The 22,264-nt window shown below is 35.6% G+C and overlaps 1 protein-coding gene across 4 annotated transcripts in view; it reads right to left on the bottom strand.

Moving 5' to 3' along the window:
- Positions 1–22,264, bottom strand: part of METTL25 (methyltransferase like 25) — a 182,168-nt gene that overhangs the window by 107,741 nt on the left and 52,163 nt on the right. For all 4 annotated transcript variants that reach the window (XM_088025281.1, XM_028105469.2, XM_028105470.2 and 1 more), the window contains exons 6-8: positions 13,584–13,678; positions 10,547–10,576; positions 6,240–6,313 (exon numbers count right to left, since the gene is read on the bottom strand). In XM_088025281.1, the coding sequence (XP_087881407.1) occupies positions 6,240–6,313; positions 10,547–10,576; positions 13,584–13,678 (199 nt within the window). The remainder of the gene's footprint in view (positions 1–6,239; positions 6,314–10,546; positions 10,577–13,583; positions 13,679–22,264) is intronic.

Here is a 22,264-nt window from a genome sequence, read left to right as displayed (position 1 = left end):
CTTTTGATCCTTGAATTTCTGTGGTATCAGTTGTAATGCTTCCTTTTTCATTTATAAGTTTTATTGATTTGGGTCCTTTCTCTTTTTTTCCTTAGTTATTCTAGCTAAAGGTTTGTCAATTTTGGGGGCGTCTGGGTGACTCAGTCAGTTAAGTGTCTGATTCTTGATTTCGGCTGTCATGATTTCAGGGTTGTGAGATTAAGCCCCACCCTGCACTGTGCGTGGAGCCTGCTTAAGAGTCTTTCTTTCCTTCTCCCTCCCTGATTCCCTGCTCCAGCTCCCTCTCTCAATCTCCCCCTCAAAAAACTGGTTTGTCAATTTTGTTTACCTTTTCAAAGAACCAACTCTCAAGTTGTTCTATTCTTTTTCTCTTCTCTATTTTACTTCTTTCTGTTTTAATCTTTATTACTTCTTTTCTTCTAACTTTGGGCTCAACTTGTTCTTCTTTTTATAGTTCCTTAAATCAGAGTTAGGGTATTTGGGATCTTTCTTGTTTCTTAATGTAGGCATTTATTGCTAAGAACTTTCCTCTTAGAACTGCTTTCACTGCATCCTGTAAGATCTGGTATATGTTGTATTTCTATTTTTATTTATTTCAAGAAACTTTTTAATATCTTCTTTGATATTAATTTTCATGTATTTGTGAATTTTCCAGTTTTCAATTTTCAGATTTCTAATTTTATGCCATTGAGGTCAGAGTAGACACTTTGTATGATTTCAGTCTTCTTGAATTTGCTAAGTCTTGTTTTGTGGCCTAACATATGATCTACCTTAGAAAATGTTTCATGTGCACTTAAAAAGTATGTCTATTTTGCTGTTGTTGAATAGAATGTTCTGTACATGTCTGTTAAGTCCATTTGATCTAGAAGGTTCAAATCTGCTGTTTTCTTATTGCTCCTCTGTCTGAATAATGTGCCCAAATTGGAGCACCTAAATATATAATGTTCCTGTACATCCAAAGAACTCTTATTTAGCATTCCTTATGAGGCAGATCTAGTGGCAAAGAGCTCCTTCAGCTTTTGTTTGTTCAGAAAAGACTTTATCTCCCTTCTTCGTTTCTGATGGACAGCTTTGCCAGGGATAGAATTCTTGTCTGACAGTTAATTTCTTTCAATATGTCATTCCATTCTCTTCTGGCCTGAAAAGTTTCTGTTGAGAAATTTGCCAACATTCTTATGGGAGGCTGTAACTTGTATATAACCCCTCTCTTGTTGCTCCTAAAATTCTTTGTCTTTGCCTTTTGACAACTTAATTATGTCTTATAGTGCTACCTGGGTTCAACCTATATGAATTCCTTTAGATCTCACGGATCAGGATGTTCTTTTCTCTCACCAGGTTTGAGAAGTTTTCAGCCATTGTTGCCTTAAATATACTTTCTGTCCCTTTGATTCTGATCTGGAATTCTTATTATACTAACATTGTTTCTTTTCAATATGTTCCATTTTGCCATAGGCTTTCTTCGCTCTTTTCGCTTTTTGCTTCTCTGACTGGATAATTTCTAATGTCCTATCCTCTAGGTCACTGATTCTTCCTTCTGTATGGATAAGTCTACTTTTGAAACTCTCTACTGAATTCTTCTGTTCAATTATCATATAGTAGACCCTTGAACACCATGGAGTAAAGGGTACTGACCTCCCACGCAGTTGAAAATCCATGTATAACTTTCGACTCCCCCACCCAAAATGTAACTACTAATAGTCTACTATTGATTGAAGCCTTACTTATAAACAGTTGATCAAAACATTTTATATTTTATATGTATTGCATACTGTATTCTTACAATAAAGTAGGCTTGAGAAAAAATGTTATTAAGAAAGTCATAAGGAGGGCGGCTCAGTTGGTTAAGCGACTGCCTTCAGCTCAGGTCATGATCCTGGAGTCCCGGGATCGAGTCCCATATCAGGCTTCCTTCTCAGCAGGGAGTCTGCTTCTCCCTCTGACCCTCCCCCCTCTCATGCTCTCTCTCTCTCATTCTCTCTCTCAAATAAATAAATAAAATCTTTAAAAAAAAAGTCATAAGGAACATACGTTTACAGTATTGTACTGTATTTATCAAAAAAAAATCTGTGTATAAGTGAATCTGTGCAGTTCAAACCCATGTTGCTCAAGGGTCAACTGTACTTTTCAACTTTAGGATTTTTTTTTTTTTTTTTTTGGATGGCTGCTTTTTCCTTGTCAAAATTCTCATTTTGTTCATGCATTGTTTTCTGAATTTTGTTTGTGTTTTCTTGCAGGTCACTAAATTTCCTTAAGAGGATTACTTTGAATTCTTTGACAATTCCTAGATCTCCATTTCTTTAAGATCAGTTATTAGAACTTCATTAGTTTCCTTTGGTGGCATTATTTATCTGATTTTTCATGATCCTTGATTCCTTATGTTGTTATTTGAGCACCGGAGTAACTGGGCTCCTCTTTCAGACTTTATAACTTTTCTTTGATAGAGACTGTTTTTTTACTAGTCAGCTCAATTTGGGTTTCTGGGTTTGTCTACTGCTAACATCCACAGGTAGCAGGGACTATTATGGTCTATTTTGGGGTGAGGCAACCGTTCAAGCTCTGAGGATGGGGATGGGGAGTGTGCCTCTGGTTGAGAATAGTTGGATAGGAATGTTGGCCTGGTTCTCTACTTGAATGAGCCTGTGGAATGGATTCCATGATTGCCTGGATTCTCTAGTCATGCTTACTAGATGGTTAGTACTCAGTACTATATTAAGTAGTATATGGGGCTATGAATTAACTTCCTTGCTGTGGCAGGGAAGCAGGATAAGACCCAGGGCCTATATAGCTCATTGTTTGGGGACCCAAATCAGGCCAGAGTGTGCACAGAATTCCCTGGTCAGGTGACATCACTGGTTTTGTTCTGCAGATAAGGGATGACATGGGCAGTGCTCTCTATTCAAGTGCTACTATAAGTAGGGCTGTTGAATGGGCAATGCAGCTTCCTGTGTGTTCTGGTTAGGTTCCCTGGTTGTACAGGCTGAAGGCTGTATTCAGTAATGAGTGGGTCTATGAATTAGATTCCTTGCCCAGGTGCAGTGAGAGAAGCAACTCTAAAGCTGGAGAGCTCTGGCGCTCTCTGGGGTCTAGTGGTTAGGATTCGGTGCTCTCTAAAGTTGGGAAAGCTCTTTGTTGTCTTAACTCATGCCAACCTGCACCCCAAGTTTCCTAGCTGAAGAGGGCCATTGGCTTTGCTTTATAAACTACTGGCTTTGCCTTTCTCTAGACTCAAGCATTGCTGGACCACACACCTTCCAGAGTTGTTGCCAGCCCTTCTGGTCAGATGGGCTAAAAGACACATTCCACAGTGGTGTTATGTGTCAGCTCCCTTAACTGGGCAGGAGGGAAGAGGCTACTTCCGGCTACTCTAAAAATTTTCCAATATTCTCCTATTTCCCAAATAGGCTCTCTGGTTGGGAAGGGCTGAGAGCTACCTCCACCCTTGCCTATGAATTAATCTTCCTGCCTGTGCATAATAAAACAATCCTTCATACTTGGTACTGGATTTGCTCTGGGGCTGATCAGCTCTGCTAGCCTGCCTCCTGGCTGGAGTGCCACTGAGCTTCCAGAAGTTGTCACCAATGCTTATGCTCAGATGGGACCAGAAGATACTCTCAACAGTGGGTGGGGCTGTGACTCAGCTCCCTGATTGGGAGTGGAGCCAACCAGGCTCTAGGGATGGCAAAACTCCTCATTTGAGGATCTGAATCAGTCAGATGTGCACCCCACTGAGTTTCCTGGTCAGAGTGAGCCCCTGACTTGGTTTTGCAGATGAGCAAATCCACCAGTTGGGATTATTAGTTGGGCACTACAGGTATGAACTTGGTCTGCCAATATCCATGTGCTGATTATTTCAAGCCCCTTCCCTCTCCTCCATCCCAGTCAGATTCTCAGTGGTTGAGCCCCACAGACTTCCCTGCAATAACTCTGGGGCAAGATCAGAGTACAGGCTTTCGTAAAGTAACCCCCAATGTTGGTGGGGTAGCTCTGCTCCCTGGGTTCTTTTCCATGTGCTGCTGCACTGGCCTGAAGGGAGAAGCAATGTGGTCAACATGTAGTTACTTCTCTTACCCTTCTGATGAAGTCTATCTTGGTCTCTGAGGTAGAGGAAGGTGCAAAAGCCTCACCCCCATGTTCCTGGATTCTTAAAGTGGTGTCTTGTTTTTTTAATAGCTGTTAGTTGTTCTTGTGGGGGGGGGTGTGCAAAGTCAGGAACAACCTATGTTGTTATCTTGGTGAAATCACTCCCTGCCCTGTAATTCTTAACTTTCTTGATAGGTCTCTGATGTTCTCAAACCAATTAAAAACAAATACGCACACATGCGTACACACACACACACCTTCCATGTTTTTCACTTTTCTCAGAAGGAGGGTTGGTTCTAATGATCTAGTCTGCTGTTATTGGAAATGGGTTTCTATCACTGTCTGTTTTTTGCACATGCTATCCTGACTAGAATATAAAATATTTCTGTGTCGACAATATATCCTATGCATCCAGAACCTAACAGGCTGCCTGTCATACAATAAATTAATTGCTGGATTGAAAAAATAACAATGTGTAAGTCTTGGCAACTAATGAGAATATGTGGCCTGATGATGGAAGAAGAATAAAATTAAATATAACTAAGATTTCTAAAGCTTGACTTTAGAAATGGTCATGGCATTCCTAGGTTTAATAAAAGAAGTCAAGAGAAGAAAGAAAGAGGAGTAGAATTGGTGGGAAGTTGACTTTGGTTTTTGGATATGCTGAATTTGATGTATCGGTAAGGTACTTGAGTGAAAGCAGTGGGAATGGATACCTGATTCCAGGTATCAGTTGTGAGGGTAATTCCTAAGAGAAAGGAAATATTAAGAGAAAGGAGCTGAATATAAAAATATTAGAGAACGTCTAACTATATGTAGGAGGTGAGGAAGAGGAAGAACCTTTCAGTAAATAGAAGGCTATGCACAGTAGGAAAAAGAAACTCAGAATGCAACTTAAGGGAAGAGAAGGAAGACAAGAGTTGGGAGAAAAAAAACAACTGTTAAATGGTCAAATGTGGCTGAAAGGTCAATCAGGCTCTGGAATGAAAGAAGTCTATAATACATACATACCATCTATCTTCTGAGTAGTAAAAGAAGGCAGGAACATGGAGGGCTGGAGGGTGTTTAATTTTTAAGTGAGAAGAAAGATTCAGAAAAGAATGGAGACAATTTTAAGTTGTCATTAGAGGAATAAAAAAATTTATAAAGAGATTTGAAGTCTCAAAAGAGGCAGGCAGTCAATATTTGAGTGGACATAAATTTGCAAAATTATGTGACTTTTTTCCACCAGGTTAGTATCTTGTGGTGAACTCAAGAGAGGGAACTACTTTTCAGGAAAGTATGAGAAATTCACTTGTAGACAATTCTGAAGATTGGCAAACATGGAAAAGAGAATGGAGTCTGCAAGCAGATCTGGGAGTTATCTACACAGAAATGACAGTTTAAAACAATGGTAGATGTAGTATTTATATGTCATAATTTCTATCAGTAAAAAAATGGTTATTTTCTCTCTTACAGAGAAATAATAACAAATCCAAAAATAGTTTCTATCTGTTAGTAAGTGTGGATTTGTTTTTGAGAACCTTAAAATTGTCCTCTTTTAACTTGAAGAATAATCCTATTACAACCAAATGGCTATCAGAATCCTAAAATTGTAATTAGCAAGAGGATATTCATGAAACTTGCCAGAAATGTGAATGTAAGCTTGAGTATAGCAGTTACTGAACCAATATTATGGAAAAATTCTCCCATCTCTGCCTCTCTGTCTATATAATGCATTATTTGGAAAAAAAAACAAAACATATGCAGGGCTACTATTTTACCAGTAATACAATGGCCACAATTGTTTATGATCAATTTCTGTTCTCATTAGCTAAGAGTTTAAGCTGTATTGGTTGTAAAACATTTTAAATATAACTCTTGTTCATATGCTAAGTCACTGAATTGTATATAACATTTCAATGCTTCTAAAATTCTAAATTACAATTGACACAGACTACTTTACCATTACACTAACTCCTCCAGACAAAAAGGAATCATTAGCGCCCCCACTTTAAAAATGATTAAGCTAAGATACAGTTGCTGCATACTTGTTACTACTGACATTATGCTCAAATTCAAAGCTTCTTCCAACAGTAACAGTGACCCTGAATAAATTCATCTGGGCTAAAAATCATTTCATTTACAAGACAACATAGTTATTATTAAAATTCTCATACCATTTGGTGATGCCATAACATTCTTTAATAATATCCTGAAGGACGGCTCGATAGAAGAGTGATTCAGTAGGCAGCTGAAAAAAATGTAGATATATATGAGCACAAGAAACAAAAAACATAAATCGAATCAATACTAGAGAGTCAGGACCATACATGAATGTTAGAAACCTGACTTTGTTACAAAACATAGAGGACACTTTAAAAATTTTTCCATTTTAAGTTACATTAAAACCCCGAGGCTAATATTCACTGAGAACATATTCTGCATGAAAATAGAAGAAACTATAAGAGAAATGGCAGTGAATGAGGAAGAAAAAGCAAAATCAAAGAAAAATGAGCTAATGTCCCAAATGGAGTGCCGTTCAATTTAAAATGTGGAAATAAACTTTCATAACCAGCCAAATCATCTCTGGAGCCTCTAAGAGAGCAGCCAGGTAGAATACGTGCAAAAGAGAAGAAAACGTGGATTTGTCCTAATGGCGGTGGAACAGAGATAGTATCCACTTAGGATTCACACCTGGAAAGAGAAGGTACTATTCTAAGGACATTCTAAAAATATGTCTGAGGTCTAAAAGATCATAGCATTGGCTACTGTTGAGTTGAAAAGGACATGCTTTTTGTCTTTTAGAAAGGACATAGGATCAGGTATCCATGAACGCTTTCCAAAGGAAAGAAGGTATGGCTGAAGAGAAAGGCCCCAGTGAAACATCATTTTGAAGAAGTAGAAGGTAAAAAAAAGTACGACACATAAAATAAAACTCTTCACTGAAACAATGGAAGTGGTAATCAAGCTAAGAAACTACAGAAGTCACCCAAATTCCATCCACATCCCAGAAACCTCTTAATATTGACAGTGTAAATAAATCTAACATGAGATATCAAATATTATCAGCAACAACCCTGGTTCCACGCCAAGTTACTAATGAAAAGAAAAAAAAAAAAAAAGGAAAGAAAAATGAGCCAGAGTAGCGGGAGGTCAACAATATTGAATGGTTCTGAAAAGTCTAATAAGGTGAAAACTCCAAACTATGCAGTGACTGGTAAAGTTTTAAAGACAGAGGTCAGTAGACTGTATATATTCCCTGAGTTATCCTTTTGTAACTTTTATTCTCCTTCTTAGCACAGAATTGTTATTTTCATCTGTTTTCAACTAAAATATGTTTGGATTCAGATGGAGTTTAGCACAAAATAAAATCTTGCCTGTGTGCTCAGGCAGAAAAGTTAACTCTACTGCTCCTATCCTCATCTGACCGCAAGTTCCTACACTGTGGGCCCCTGGTGCTGAAACTACAAAAAAACACAAATTGGGAGTTGAGGGTCAACCATTATTTCTTGGGTCTTCACCTAATGGCATTGCCTTCTTAAGTCACTGGACAATGTCTGACTTGCAGGATCTTGATAGAACACTTGGAAAGAACACACATTATATCCTTTCTGGATGGTGGGAATAGTGGGGAGGGTGATTCTAGTCAGAAATGGTGTTAGGAATACCACAGTCCCCAATTCAGCTCCTAAAATAATGTACTGACAGCAGACATACATACATACTTGAGTGCCCACAGTAAAATTTATAACCTTCAAAAGACAGACTTCTTATATAATATGTCTTTCTAAATACAACTCCTTGACTTAAGACAAACTGATTTCTGAACTTTTTTTCTGGAAGACTGTTTCCAAAACATTTCATTCTAAATTTCCCATCTCTGGATATACTTTCATTTGGCATTTTTCCATTTGAGTAATTCTTTTTTGCAGTTCTAAAAATTTCTATCATCTGTCTCTCACTTTTCCCCAAATCCCTTCAGTTTTCTCACAAAAATGCTGAAATCCCCTTTCATAAATTAACACCTATTGTTCTATTGAAATTCAAGGCATTCTGGAAAATATATTATTACATGAAGTAAAATATTAGCATTCGTATTATAAATGCTTACAAAGTTCTTAATTTTTTATTTGGTTAAGCTATATAATAAACAGGAAGTTTAATTTTATGTAAATTTTATATGAAATTCTAAAAATAGAGCTGGTATCTGAACCGAAGAAGCCTAGCTCAGATGTCCCTGTACCAAGCCATAATGCTATTTTGCCTCTTGGACACTTGGGCAGGGATGAGGTATCATTAGTTTTATGATGTACTTCACTTAGGGAAAAAAAACTCTTAAAAATATGGTGTGCCTGGGTGGCTCAGTTGGTTAAGGGACTGACTCTTGACTTCTGCTCAGGTCATGATCTCAGGATCTTGGAATTAAGCCCCGTGTCCAGCTCCATGCTCAGTGGGGAGTCTGCTTAAGGATTCTTTTTCTCCCTCTCCCCTTCTCTCTGCTCTCTCTCTCTCTAAAAACAAAAACCAAAAAACTCTTAAAAATAAAGCTTTCCATTCCCTGCCTTTGAGAAAAATTATATAAATGGTATCAAGATAATTTGGAAATAAATGTATATTTATATTGTTATTAAAAACTGGTCGAAGATGACAAAAAGAAAAAAAAACAAGAAATGCATTTAAACGAGATTGCATACAGAAATACAAACGGGACAGAATAAATCATCGTTCCCAAGTTATCCTGAGTCAGGAAGAGCTTTACAGCTGTTTCTAGGAGAAAGGGAGGAGAGTTACGAGTACCCTCAAATGCGCATTCCTGGAGTAAGTAGGACTATCCATCCTGGTAAATACGTGCCGGGCTAAGTGGGAAGGGAATCAACAGCTCCCCAGCACTGTCTGTCCGACCATTCCAAGAGTACATTGGATGTGGCTCAGAGTTTACTTTCCTTCACAAGTGATAAATCAACTTAACACTTTAACGCATTTTAAATGGGAGGGAGCAAAAAGAGCACACCCTTCAAGTTTATTGTCTTAGGCATGCATTTTACAGGTCTAGTGGAAAGGGCACTAAGCGGGAAGTCAGTACTCTGCAATTAATTAAGGGAGCTAGAATGCACTATTAAACTTCTGCTGTTCTGCTGTGTATCATGTTCTCATGTAAGTTTGGGATAATACCCAACTTATAAGATTGACTGTAAACATGAGTAAGCACTTGAGAAATTGAAAAACACCACAAAAATGCACAGGAACATTATTATGATAAAAGCTCTTTCCTCTTCCATATCCCTAGGGAACCACTAGGTTGATATGCAATATAGCTGTTAACTGCAAACCAGGGGTTTGAGACTAAAGCCGACACACCTAAACAATATGTTCTAATGCCTTTAATAAATCAGTTTTTATCAACTTTTAGATAGGTACAATGAATACATTTTTTTAATGAGATTATGGTTGTTATGCAGAGTTAAGTCTTTATCTTTTCCATTGATAAGAGTTTCTAGAGATTTATTTTTTATTTTTTTTAAAGATTGTATTTATTTATTTGACAGAGAGAGAGAGAGAGAGACACAGCAAGAGAGGGAACACAAGCAGGGGGGAGAGAGAAGAAGAAGCAGACTCCCCACCAAGCAGGGAGCCCGATGTGAGGCTCGATCCCAGGACTCTGGGACCATGACCCGAGCCAAAGGCAGACGCCCAACGACTGAGCCACCCCGGCACCCCCAATAAATACATTTTTTAAAGAAAGTTCTTAGCATCATGCCTGGCCCAGTAAATACTCAGTAAATGATATTTGTTGCTATTGTCATTTTCAAATTACTATTTTTAAAAATTCAAATTGACATATTAATGTTCCTTAAAAAAAAAGCAAAAAAGAGATTTCTAAAATTTAGGTCTAACAAGAAAAATCTTGTGAAAAGCTTAAAAAGAATTCTTAAAAATTTTTTAGAAATTCCCAATATGTTTCATGAATTATAAGGCAGAGGATAAGGCAATTACACGGATATTTTGGGGATACATTTAACTTCTGTTTGTATGTGCAAGCCATTTGGCTATTTCAACTAATGACTAATCAAGTAAAATAAGGAAAAAAAGTTAAAAAAACAACAACAAAATGTGTTTTGGACTATAGGTAAAAAATAAACTGAATGCTATTCATGTTTATCTCTGCTTGAATTAAGTCCATAAAAACCTAATAGTCAGCAACAGCAGTCTTTAGAAATATTTATAGACTGTTTAGTATATTATGAAGAAATGAGACATTAGTACAAGAAAATAATGTAGAAGTTTTCTTAAAAGTTCAATTTACTTTTTCTGAAAGTTCACTTCTCTTTTAAAGTAAACACAGAAAATGTATAAATTTGAATAGGAAGAGGTGATATTTATTAAAAGCCATCAGGTTTTAAGTTCATCAGCAGGTCAAGTACGAACAGTACTTTAAGAAACCATCATGTCCATCTGCTATATTAGAGTAAACATTCTTTCTTACCCCTTGGCCAACTGCAACTCTTTCCAATGCCTTTGGAGAAAAAATAAAGAGAAAAAGATAAGACAGAGACTGCTCATATATTTAGTCTTACCTTATAAGACTATAAACACACTGTATAAGGGCTTATAAAAGTGACATTTAAAAAGATTAATTGATAACATGTAACTTTATACATTTATAAGTGTTAGTATCATTAAGGAATGTTAACCAGTATACTTGTATAATGTAGGGTTGATTTATAATAGATGTGTGTCATGTACACAAGCACAAACATACCTCAACTGTATATACTCCTTGAATTTTAGAAAAAATAAGAAAACAAAAGAAATGAAATAACGTGCTCTTGGCTCACTTTTAGTTTAGCTAAAACAATCAAATAAATCCAAAACTATTATTTTTTAACCCAAATCTATTATTATGTGTGTATATATACAACTTTTAACTTATTTTCATCTAATTTTTTATAAATGTAGCTTCATATTTTATTATACAAGGTAATATTGAACAGATTGTATCTGAAAACTTAGTTTAGAAAAGTATGTATAGTTTTGATCTGCCTGGTCTGCAAATTCAAATCAAATTCACGTATGATCAAGTGCCCAGAAGAGAAAGTGATACATATTTTTATAATTTTATACATAGCTAGTTTTTATATTTATATTTATTTAAGCTCCAGAACATTTTTAGAAAATATTTCCTAATATTTCTAGTAAATACTCATAATCCAACATATATGAAAGGTATATATGAAAGATTTGCCATAATTTAAACATGGAATAGAGGCTTCAAAGACTTTCATTTTTTAAGAGACATAAATTTCCACACTTACATAGTTTATATAAATTTATAAATAAATAAATGTATTTATATAAACAGCTTATTTATAACTGAATTACATTAAAAATTTTAATATTTTAATATTTTTATTTTAAAAATTTTAATCAAAATACTTCAAACACAAAGAAGTAAAATATAATAGATCTGCATATACTTCCTATTCCATTTTAAAATACTCATATTTGCTTTAGATTGCTGTTCTTCATAATCATATACTTGTTAGATATAGCTGAATCATATACTTCTAAAACTAATGGTAATTTAGAGATTATCCTATATAAGTACAATTTTTTCAGCTACACAAGCTCAGTGACAAGATAAAGTACTTGCCACAAGTTGTACAGCTAGTTAGCAAGTGAGCAGGAAGTAAAACTTTGTTCTATGAACCCTGATTAACTTCTCCTGTCCTCACACCATGAAGATTTAGTGGGAAAAATGAGTTCACTGTATAACAAGTTGCTTCACAGAAAGTGTTTGAAGAAAAAAACTGCAATTTTTCCATTGACTTGAAGGATACCTTCACTGAACATTTAAAGCCACAGATTTATGAATACAGGAGAAAGATATTATATAATTTTCATATTAAATTAAATAGCAACAGGCCCAGAATAAATTTATTATTGAAGAAAACATTGATTTTCATTTACAGTACTGTTTGTGCTCATTTCAGATTAGATTTTTGTGTTATGGCTTTTGCTAAAAGATTGAACTGAATAAAGAAACAAGAATTTTTAAGAAGTTGCTTGGTGTTGATAAAAGTATCTGCTTTTAGGTAAGTATAACTAGTTAAAAGTAGTCAATAACAAGACTACTTTTATTTTTTTTATTGTTGTGTTAATCACCATACATTACATCATTAGTTTGTGATGTAGTGTTCCATGATTCATTGTGCATAACACCCAGTGCTCCACGCAGAACGTGCCCTCTTTAATACCCAACACCAGGCTAACCCATCCCCCCACCCCCCTCCCCTATAGAACCCTCAGTTTGTTTTTCAGAGTCCATCGTCTCTCATGGGTCGTCTCCCCCTCCATTTTACCCCCCTTCATTCTTCCCCTCCTGCTATCTTTTTTTTTTTTCTTAACATATATTGCATTATTTGTTTCAGAGGTACAGATCTGTGATTCAACAGGACTACTTTTAGTATGTGTTGCTGATGAGGGATTTAGAAATACAAATGATAAATTAGGATGACATAATAAAAGATAACCAGGTAGGTGATAAGAAGTTTCTTGCAAAGATCAGTATTTTTCTTGGCCAATAAATAAAGATAATGAAGAAAATAAACCAAGTGTTCATGTCATACTAATCTAAAATATTCTGCAGTTTTATCAGGGTTAAAGTATGCTGACAAGATTGTATTAATCTAATTAAAATTTTATCTCTGGTTAGTACCCTTAACAATTTATCTGAAAGCATCACCAGAAAGGTCTCTTTCTCCTTTTTTAACCACTAAGGCTTTGATTATTTGTGGAAAAGGTCAGGTATGGAACAAAAGGCAATAAAAAATGCACACAAAAAAATGTTCCTTAGCCTCCAAAAAAGAAGCCAAGGTAGCCAGGGACTGGGATAGAGCCAAGGAGAGGGTCATTCCATAGGAAGCTGACATTGGTCAGGAAAAGTTATTAAGTGCAGTGTGGTCTATAAATTCTATATTCTTTGAAATTTATTTTTCAAAAATGCTTCTTTTTGTTTCTTTGAATGTTTATTTTCATAGCAACCACTTTTGTTTTATGAATGCAGTATATTCTTTTATCTAAGGAATATTAATAGCTATTTTACATTATTTTATTTTATTTTGTATAGTCTCCACTTCCTCCAAGGTGCTTTTCTTCTGCTTATCTGATCTCTGTTCTTTCACGCTGGACTTTCTTTAGGTATCTAGTGATTCTTGGCTGTCTGCTGATAATTAAAATGGGGGTATCATAAACCTGATTACAAGTATTATGCTCATGAGTGAGGACTGCTAATTGTGGGCTTCATCATAAAGATGACATGTGTCCTGCTTATTACCACAATGCATGTAAAGTAGTAGATAATGTTGGAAGGGCAAGTCATTTTTTTCTTAAAATTTGCAATGCACAAAAGCATTAATAATGATGCTCTGCAAAACCTGGCATTTAATTCATGATATTAGCCAACAATAATAAATTCTGCAACATCTGGATAAAGCTTAGTTCAGAAAAAAATATAATCATACCAAACATGCTGACATTCTGGCATTACGACCACAGCACCATCTCTCTTCCTTTAAATACTGGCACATTGGAAATCCCCACTTTTCTTGGGTACTTTCTGCAGATGGGAGAAAAATATGGATTATTTAAATAAGATTCTTCCTCTTTCAGTTAAAGTAAACAATCTATTAAGAAAGAAAAGCAGTCATTGAGAGTCAAACAGTAGTTAAACATGGAGGTAGTAATGTTTAACAGTTCATGCCAATCTGTTAATTGAAAGCATATTAATGTTATGAAAGTGGTATTTTCAACAACAGCTGTTTTGTGTTTAAGCTTTAGGTCTGATACTAACCAAATTGGAAAAATTATTTTTCTAAGATTTAGCAAAAGCAATTTAAAATGGAAGTACTCTTCATGTTCAGTGTAACTATAGGAAATAAGTAATGAGATACTGGACATTTACTGCTGACCTGATTAGATTTCTAAAAAAAATGATTTATTAAATGACATTTGGTAATTTATTATAGAACAATATTAATTCATCCCTAATAATGATGAAGCCTCAATTTTTTTTTCAGCCACTATATTCACTTTCCAGGAAAAGAACAGCTGTATAAGCTCTTCTTTTTCATTTTATTAACAGGATGCAATATTTTCAATTGTGATCCAATTTGGCTCAATTGCATATATGGTTTAAGCAACAACAACAAAAATCAACATTCACTGCTTAATCACATATCTTTTATCTAACTCACTTACAGAGTTGCATATGCAATTTGCTGATGTTCAAACCCTTAATGCAGAACTATTAATTACACAGGGATTTTGAAAAGGAAAACAAATTTCTTTTTTAAATTGAATCCTAAAAAATAAGAGCTTAAATTTTATCAAGACTGTGACAATTTAAAGAAAAATACAAATTTTATATTAGGTTAAAAAGTAAAAATAGAATCAAAACCTCGAAAACATAGAAACACTTTAAAAGAAAATATTGTTAAAAAAATAAAAAGAAAATATTATTGAAGTAGAATCCACTAGGTAAATTTTTCTGCTATGAAGGCTCAGATGACTTTTGATTCAAATAGTGAAAGTTTAAATTTCATGCAGATCATATGCCTGTGAAAGTGGTTTCTTTCAGTTCGTAAATTAAAATTTATAATAGACCTTACTGATAATCAGTTGGAAGATACGGACCTTTCCCTCGGAATATAAATAATAATAATGCTAGTGTTTATACAGCACTTAATATTGTGAGGCACTACTGTAAGTGCTTTAAATGTATTAACTAACTAGCTTTAGTCCCTACAGCAACTCTATGAAGTAGGTACACTATTATTCTCATGGCTTAGCTAGGGGAAACTAAGCACAGGCAGGTTAAGTAAATTGCCTAAATTGCAAAATCTAGCACATGGTGGGGTAGGATTTAAACAGAGGCAATCTGACTCCAGAGGCCATACTCTTAACCACCAAGATACATAAACAATTTCAATTACACATTCACAGAACTTGTGGAGCCCTTGAAGCCCATCCAGGTCCTGGGGACCCTTGGACTACTTCCTCTAGTTCCAAGATGACTTGAAATAGCAGTTTGAGTTTTATTTAAGGCTTTATAATTTTACTGAGACATGATTACCACTAAATAAAAGAATTACTGTAAGGTGTTTTTTTTCTTCTTATAACCAAAAAGAGAAATATCTAGATCTTACTGTAAAGGGTAAGGGGCTAGAGAGATGGGTTTGTGCTATTTTATTCAGAATAGTTAGGAAAGGTGCTAACCAATAAAATAGCTGTATCTTCCCTTTCTCCAACCATTCTCTCATTCCTTGTGACAGTGATCTCAATGATGGGATTAGTCCTGGCAGGCCCTAGAAAGACAGTGGTGAAGCGGTGAGTGTGTGGTAGGGGGAAGATGGGTGGGAATTATTCAGCGGAATACTGAGTTCTGGGATTCCCAAATGGCTAGTAATAAAGAGAAGATGAAGGCAGGGATACATAGGACCCCTGGTATCCCTCTTGATTTCAGATGACATAAATATGGAAGCCAACAGCGGAGGCTTCTGAGCACATGGGGCTGTCGTTAGAAAAATGAAGACTAGAAAAAGCAGGTCTTACTGCATGTTCACTAACTTGTACTGATGAAGATGATGAGGGTAGAGAAGGGACATGGTGTTCCTAAGGGCACATAAAGCTATTCTTTTCCACTATAATAAAGGCCTATAGAAGGGTAGTTTTTGTGTATAAGGGAGCTTCCTCTCCAACCCTACATAACTGTGATGGCAGAAGGGCAATCTTACTCGATGTATACGGCTCCCTGAATCTCTGGCCAAAACACCTAAGATCCTAGAGCTCTTATAGTTTATAGGAATTGCCAGCCTTGGTTCAGGGTTATGTATAATCCCATCAAAGCCTCCTTCCTTTGGACACCTAGTGGTTGTGGAATCTCCTTGAAGTTTTCTGAATCTACATCACAGTTTCCTCTGTGGTTGAGGTCATGGTGGCCTCACAGCTCTGCTCATTCTTTAAAAGTAAATGCAAACAACTGATACAAAGGCAGGACATCCTCAAAGTCAAACAAAGCCTTTCATGTACAGGTTCAATATTATCTTTGGAATCTATTTCAGCAGCTTCATTCTGACTGCAGTGAAGAAGGAGGCTCACTTCTATGTCCTGAATCCAAGTCACCGAGTTCGGGTTTCTATTGTTATGTACTAATCTCCTATTTAACTGTGTTCATACATTTAAATCTAGTCAAACTGAGCTTTAACCACCCGTATCAGTTGCTTTTCCCCAGGATCACTTTCAGGTTATCTTTAAATGATAATTTTGGAAAAGATGAAGTCTCTTGTTTTTTTCTTCTATCTCATTTCTTTTTTGTTGGCTTTAGAAATCCATTAATCTCATAAAAGGAGAGCTTCTACTAGTTCTTCCTTCTTGTGTTAATAATATTATTATCCACTTAATTAAGCAAGTTTTAACTTAAGAACCATCTTCTATTATTCTTTCCTTTAATCCCCAAGTTCTTATATACACAACCTCTTAATTATGCCTCCTTTTCATCTTCAATCTTCATTAGCTCTTGACTAGGCAAATGCAATACCTACTTACTAATTCTCTTTTTCTCTTTCCTTTAGTCTTGTCCATCCTTTATATTAAGAGGAATATTATCTTTCTAAAATAGACACATCTAACCATGTCACTCCGATAGCTCGTTTCCCTCACCACTAGCATCTATGAGACAAAACCTAATGTGTATTTTCTTACTGTGGATTTTCAGGAGGTTCTGATACTCCTTTATAATATTCTCTCCCTCTGGTTCCATGATACCATACCCTCTTATTTGTGGCCTAATGCTCTTCATACCCCCTGACAGTTTGTCATGTTGTGTCTACTGAAATGTCCATAAGGATTAATCCTACCCCCCCTTCAAACTTTTTTGAAGAAGGATTCAAAGTGAAATGATTTCAGTTGGTAAATAAATGTACGAAGCAGCAAGAGAGAATAAAATAGGTACCAATCAATTTGTATAGTAACTAAGTATCTCATTTGTCCAGTCTTATTGCTATTTAAAGCATCATTTCGGCATAATACAACTGTCAGAATTGCCCAGAATGAGTCTGGGGGTGAGAGCCGGTGTGTAACCTCTGCTCCATCTCTATGCTTCCCCAGACAATCATACTTATACCTCAATATACACTAACCATTCCTGTATTAATTTCCTAGGGCTGCTGTAACAAATTCCTATACACTTGGTAGCCTGAAACAACAGAAAGGTATTCTCTTACAGTTCTGGAGGCTAGAAGTCTGAAATCAAGGTATGGGCTGGCCCATGCTCTCTCTGAAGGCTCCAGGGAAGAATCCTTTCCTTGCTCCTTCCTAACTTCTGGTGGTTGCTAGCAATCCTTGGCACTTCTTGGCTTGTAGTCGTACCACTCCAGTTTCTGCCTCGGTCTTCACATGGCTTTCTTCCCTCTGTGTCTCTCTGCTTCCTCTCCTCTTCTTATAAGGACACTCACCATTGGATTTAAGGTCCACCTTATTCCACTATGACCTCCTCTTAACTAATTACATCTATAAATACCCCATTTCTAAATGAGGTCACATTCTGAGGTCCGAGTTGATGTGACTTTTTGGGAGACACTATTCAAGCTACTCCCAATTCCTAAATTGTATCTTCAACCTCTTCTCTAAGATCTCATTTTGCATCACAAACAGTCTAACTACCATCTCCAAATAGATATTTCATCGGCACTTGATAATCAACATGTCCAAAATCTAAATAACTGAATGACACAAAACCAGATATCCTAAAGTTTCCTATTTCCATGACTGGCATCAACATTTATTCGTTTACATGAGTCAAAAAAATTCAGGAATCTTCTCAGACACTTCTTCATACATAGCTTGTTTTAGAAATTCCAGTTTATTTTTACCCTAAATATTCCTCAAATCCATTCATATTCTCTATTTCCACCATCCCAAACTACTATGCTACGAAACTGCTATGAAAGCCTCTTGATTGATTACCAACACACACTCTTGCTCCTTTTTATTTGCTTCAATATTGCAAAGTGATCTTTTAGAATATAAACCTCATCAATTCATTTCCTGATTTAATAGGTCTTTCTTCTCCTTTCAGATGGAAAACCAAGAAACAGACTCTTAACTACAAAGAACAAACTGATGGTTACCAGAATGGAGGTGCATGGGCGGGATGGGTTAAGCAGGTGATGAGGGTTAAGGAGGGCACTTGTTATGATGAGCACTGGGCGTTGTATGGAACTGTTCTATCACTATATTGTACACCTGAAACTAATACTACATTGTAATGTTAACTAACTGGAATTTAAATAAAAACTTTAAATTAAGACCCTGTTCCTTAACATGATCTGCTCATGACTACCTCTCTGGCTTCATTTCACACCTTGTTTGTTTCACCCTCCTGTAATATTTTCAGTTCCCTAAGCTGGCAAAATACCTATCTCAAAGCTTTGGAATTTTCTGTGGTAAGCCCTAGATTTCTATGGTATACCCCACGATTCTTCTACACCCATATCTTTGTAAATAGCCCCTTGGTAAATAAACTCATTTCAAATTATTCTAATTGATGTGTACCATCCATCTGCTTACTGCTAACTTCTGACTGGTTTCCATTTCACTTAAAATAAGACTTGTAATATCCTATGCAGCTCTACATGATCGGTACTCTCAACCCAGAGCCACTGCCTCTCTGAGCTCCTCCCCTACTATTCCTTCTCACCTCCACTCTGGCTTCTTGCTATTCCTCAAATATGCCAGCTTGTTCCTCTTGTGTGGAATGAACTCCCCCAGCTATTCATTCGGTAACTCAATTACCTTTTTCAAGTCTTTGCTGAAATCTCACCTGTTAATAGGGTTTCTCCTGACTTCCTATTTAATTTACCTACTTAGGTTATTTACTGTTTATTCTGCTCCTAGTGTTCTTTTCCAATATATTCTTGATCTGAACTTTTTTTTTTTAAGATTTTATTTATTTGTTTGACAGGGAGAGTGAGAGAGCACAAGCAGGGAGAGCAGCAGAGGGGGAGGGAGAAGCAGGCTCCCTGCCGAGCAGGGAGCCCGATGTGGGGCTTGATCCCAGGACCCTGGGACCATGACCTGAGCCGAAGGCAGCCGCTTAACGACTGAGCCACCCAGGCGCCCCTGATCTGAACTTTTATAACTATTTCCTAACTAGTCTCTGTCCCTGATCTAGCTCTATGTCGATCTATCCTCTATAATGCCAAAAATTACTACCTTTCAGAAATGTAGATGAGTGTATGCAATTCCTTTGCATCAAACCAACACACAAGAGATATTTTTATGGAACAAAGTGCATTTTGTCTCCCACTGAATAATATTCTGACACCCCAGCATGGCATTCATGGCTCTCACAATCTGGCCCTAATTTGCTTTTTCAGCCATATTTTCTGTTTCCAACACTCTCACCCTCAGCTCACTCTCAGTTATATATCCACAAGGACTTGTTTTATTCAGAACAAGCCACACAGTTTCTACCTCTATGCCTCTTCTCCACAAAGTTCTCAAAATGTCCTTCCCTACTCATTCATCTTTCTCAATGAAGACCAAACATTACCTCTTTTAGAAAGCTTTCCTTCATCCCTTAGTTGTGAAAACTTATTCTCTCTTAGCAGTATTTTGTTTATACATCCATCATTTATCACTTCTTTCATTCATTTTTTTCAAAAATTCACAGTCATAGTTGATTATAATAGGTCTATGGGCCAGGAATCTATCACTCTCAGATATGCATGAAAGTTCTCTGTAATTGCTTCTGAATTCCTCACTAGATCACAAGCCTCCCTAAGGGGTAGACAGTGTCTCTATTTTCTTACATCCTCTAGTGCCTCCTACAGAACTTTGTGGAACTGAATAGAAAGAATGAGACAGATGAATCAAGATTATCTACATATCCTCATTATATTTTGGAAAAAAATATTCTTTTAAAATTTCTTTAAAACTAAATGAAATCTGACTGAAATGATTTCATCTGGGAAAAACAAACAGGTATTATGCCTCTAGAGATACAAATTTCTGTCACCTAAGTGAATAATCTCAATTTGCATTACGCCTTCCTAAATAGAGGATTTTAGAATACCTTATTTAAAACACAATAACCATTATTGAAATATGGGGGGGAGATAGGAAAAAACATAGGTAAGTGATTTTTGAAAAATTCTGCTTTGATCACCACATACCTTACCCTCCACTCTCCTGTTTATTAGTTTTACTGTTTATAACATGACATTACATATCTACTTATTTATTTTTCTATTGCCTGATGCCTTATTAGAATATAAGCTTGATAAGGGCAGGGGCTTTGTTTTGTTTGATCTTGTATCCCTAGTACCTAGAATACTCACATGACTAGCATGTGACAGGTACCCAATACATATTTATTAGGAATGAAAGAAAATTAGAAAATCGTGACAAGTAAACCAAACTAAAACTCGGCAAGATTAACATGAATATCTGAAACAACAACAAATAAATGAAGATACAATTTATATTTCAGAGAGGAGAAACTGACGTCCTAAAGACATCACTTTTCTCCATAATGATCTTTAAATTCAATGCATGCCAATTAAAATCCCAACAGATTGTTTCATGGATCTTAACAATCTAATTTAAAATCCATTCAATACATGCATCATCTAAATCAGTTTTTACTTTGAATTTGGTCTGCAATGTTTATTATGATCCATATATTATAAAGAGAATGAGATAATTTTAAAATCATTTTTTCTAAGCATAAAAAATTTTGCAACTTTTCATATAAATTTGCATTATAAACTGTACATACTTTAATCTTAAATGAAATACTCAAATAAATTTATCTATTTAAGCCTTATTAAATGTTTGATGTGATCAGCATTTCAATTCTCCTCTAAGCAAGCTGTTTGGATAAATAAAAGATTTCTTCTCCAAACATTGTAATTGTTCCAAATTGCTAATATCTAATAAGCATTTTTAGTATTAACTACCTCCTTCCTTGAAAGATCATCTGTGCTTTTTGTATCCATACTACATATATGATGAAGAGCTCTAGCAAAATATGAAACAAAGATGACTTATTGTTAAGACTTTCCTATCTGATGTTGTTCACCAAGTGTGCACTGAGTCATGCCATTTAGAATTGCCAACCCCAGACAATGGTTTTGCTGCTGTCATTAAGCCCTGCTTAATTCAAATCTCTTCTTTTGTGAAACTCATTCAGTAATCCTGAACCTGGTCTCTAAAAAGAGTAAAATTGTATCTGTATGTCTAATAGTTGGTAGAGCAATGAAAGTAAAATTATCACTCTTTTAAAAATACACAAATAAGTAAAACCCCTTTGAAAGAGAAAATACATGAGGTTGGCTAAGAAAATTCTGAAAAAATAAGAACTCTGGGGGACTTCCTCTACCAGATTTCAAAGGTTCCAATAAACTATACTAATTAAGGCAGAATAGTATTATCAGAAGAATCAACAAATTAAGGGAATATAAGAGAACTCATAAATACATTATATGATAAAGGTGTCATTTTATATCAGTGTGGCAAAGCATGAATTATTCAATAAATAGCATTTAGAAAAATAAGATTAGAGCCATTTCTGGAATCATACACACAAAATAAATCTAGATAGATTATGGAATTGGATAAGAAAAAACTATAAAAGTTAGAGGAGAAAATTATAAAACAAACGTTAATCAATACAGGAGAAGCTAAATAGAATATGATACATCCATTCCAAGGAATATGTTGTAGTGTGTAAAACAAATTTATGAAAAGGGCTCCAAAATATATTGCTAAGTAAAAGGGCAAAACTATATTGTTCTTTTTTTTTTTTAAATCACACCCTCTTGCTGGTCTTTCTTATCTTCCCAACCTCCTTTGGAATGTTCTTGGGTTCAGTCTCTGTACTTCTTCATCATTTCTATTCCTTATGTGATCTCATTCAGACTTACTATCTATATGTTAATAACTCACAAATTTCTTATCTTTAACCCAGATTTGTCCTTAGGAATCCAGAATTATCTATCCAATTCATAATTTAATAACTTTAATTTCTAAGAGGCATATCAAGCTCAACCTATCCAAAACTGAACAACTTCCCTTTTAATTTTACTCTTTCTCTAGTCATAGCCAATTCACTAAATGAAAACTTCATCTTTCCACTAGTTCA

Source organism: Eumetopias jubatus, unplaced genomic scaffold (assembly GCF_037043125.1).
Source record: "Eumetopias jubatus isolate StellerSeaLion01/CBP00866 unplaced genomic scaffold, mEumJub1_p1.0 scaffold_8, whole genome shotgun sequence".
Taxonomy (NCBI): Eukaryota; Metazoa; Chordata; class Mammalia; order Carnivora; family Otariidae; genus Eumetopias; species Eumetopias jubatus.
This window is presented reverse-complemented; position numbering and strand designations above follow the sequence as displayed.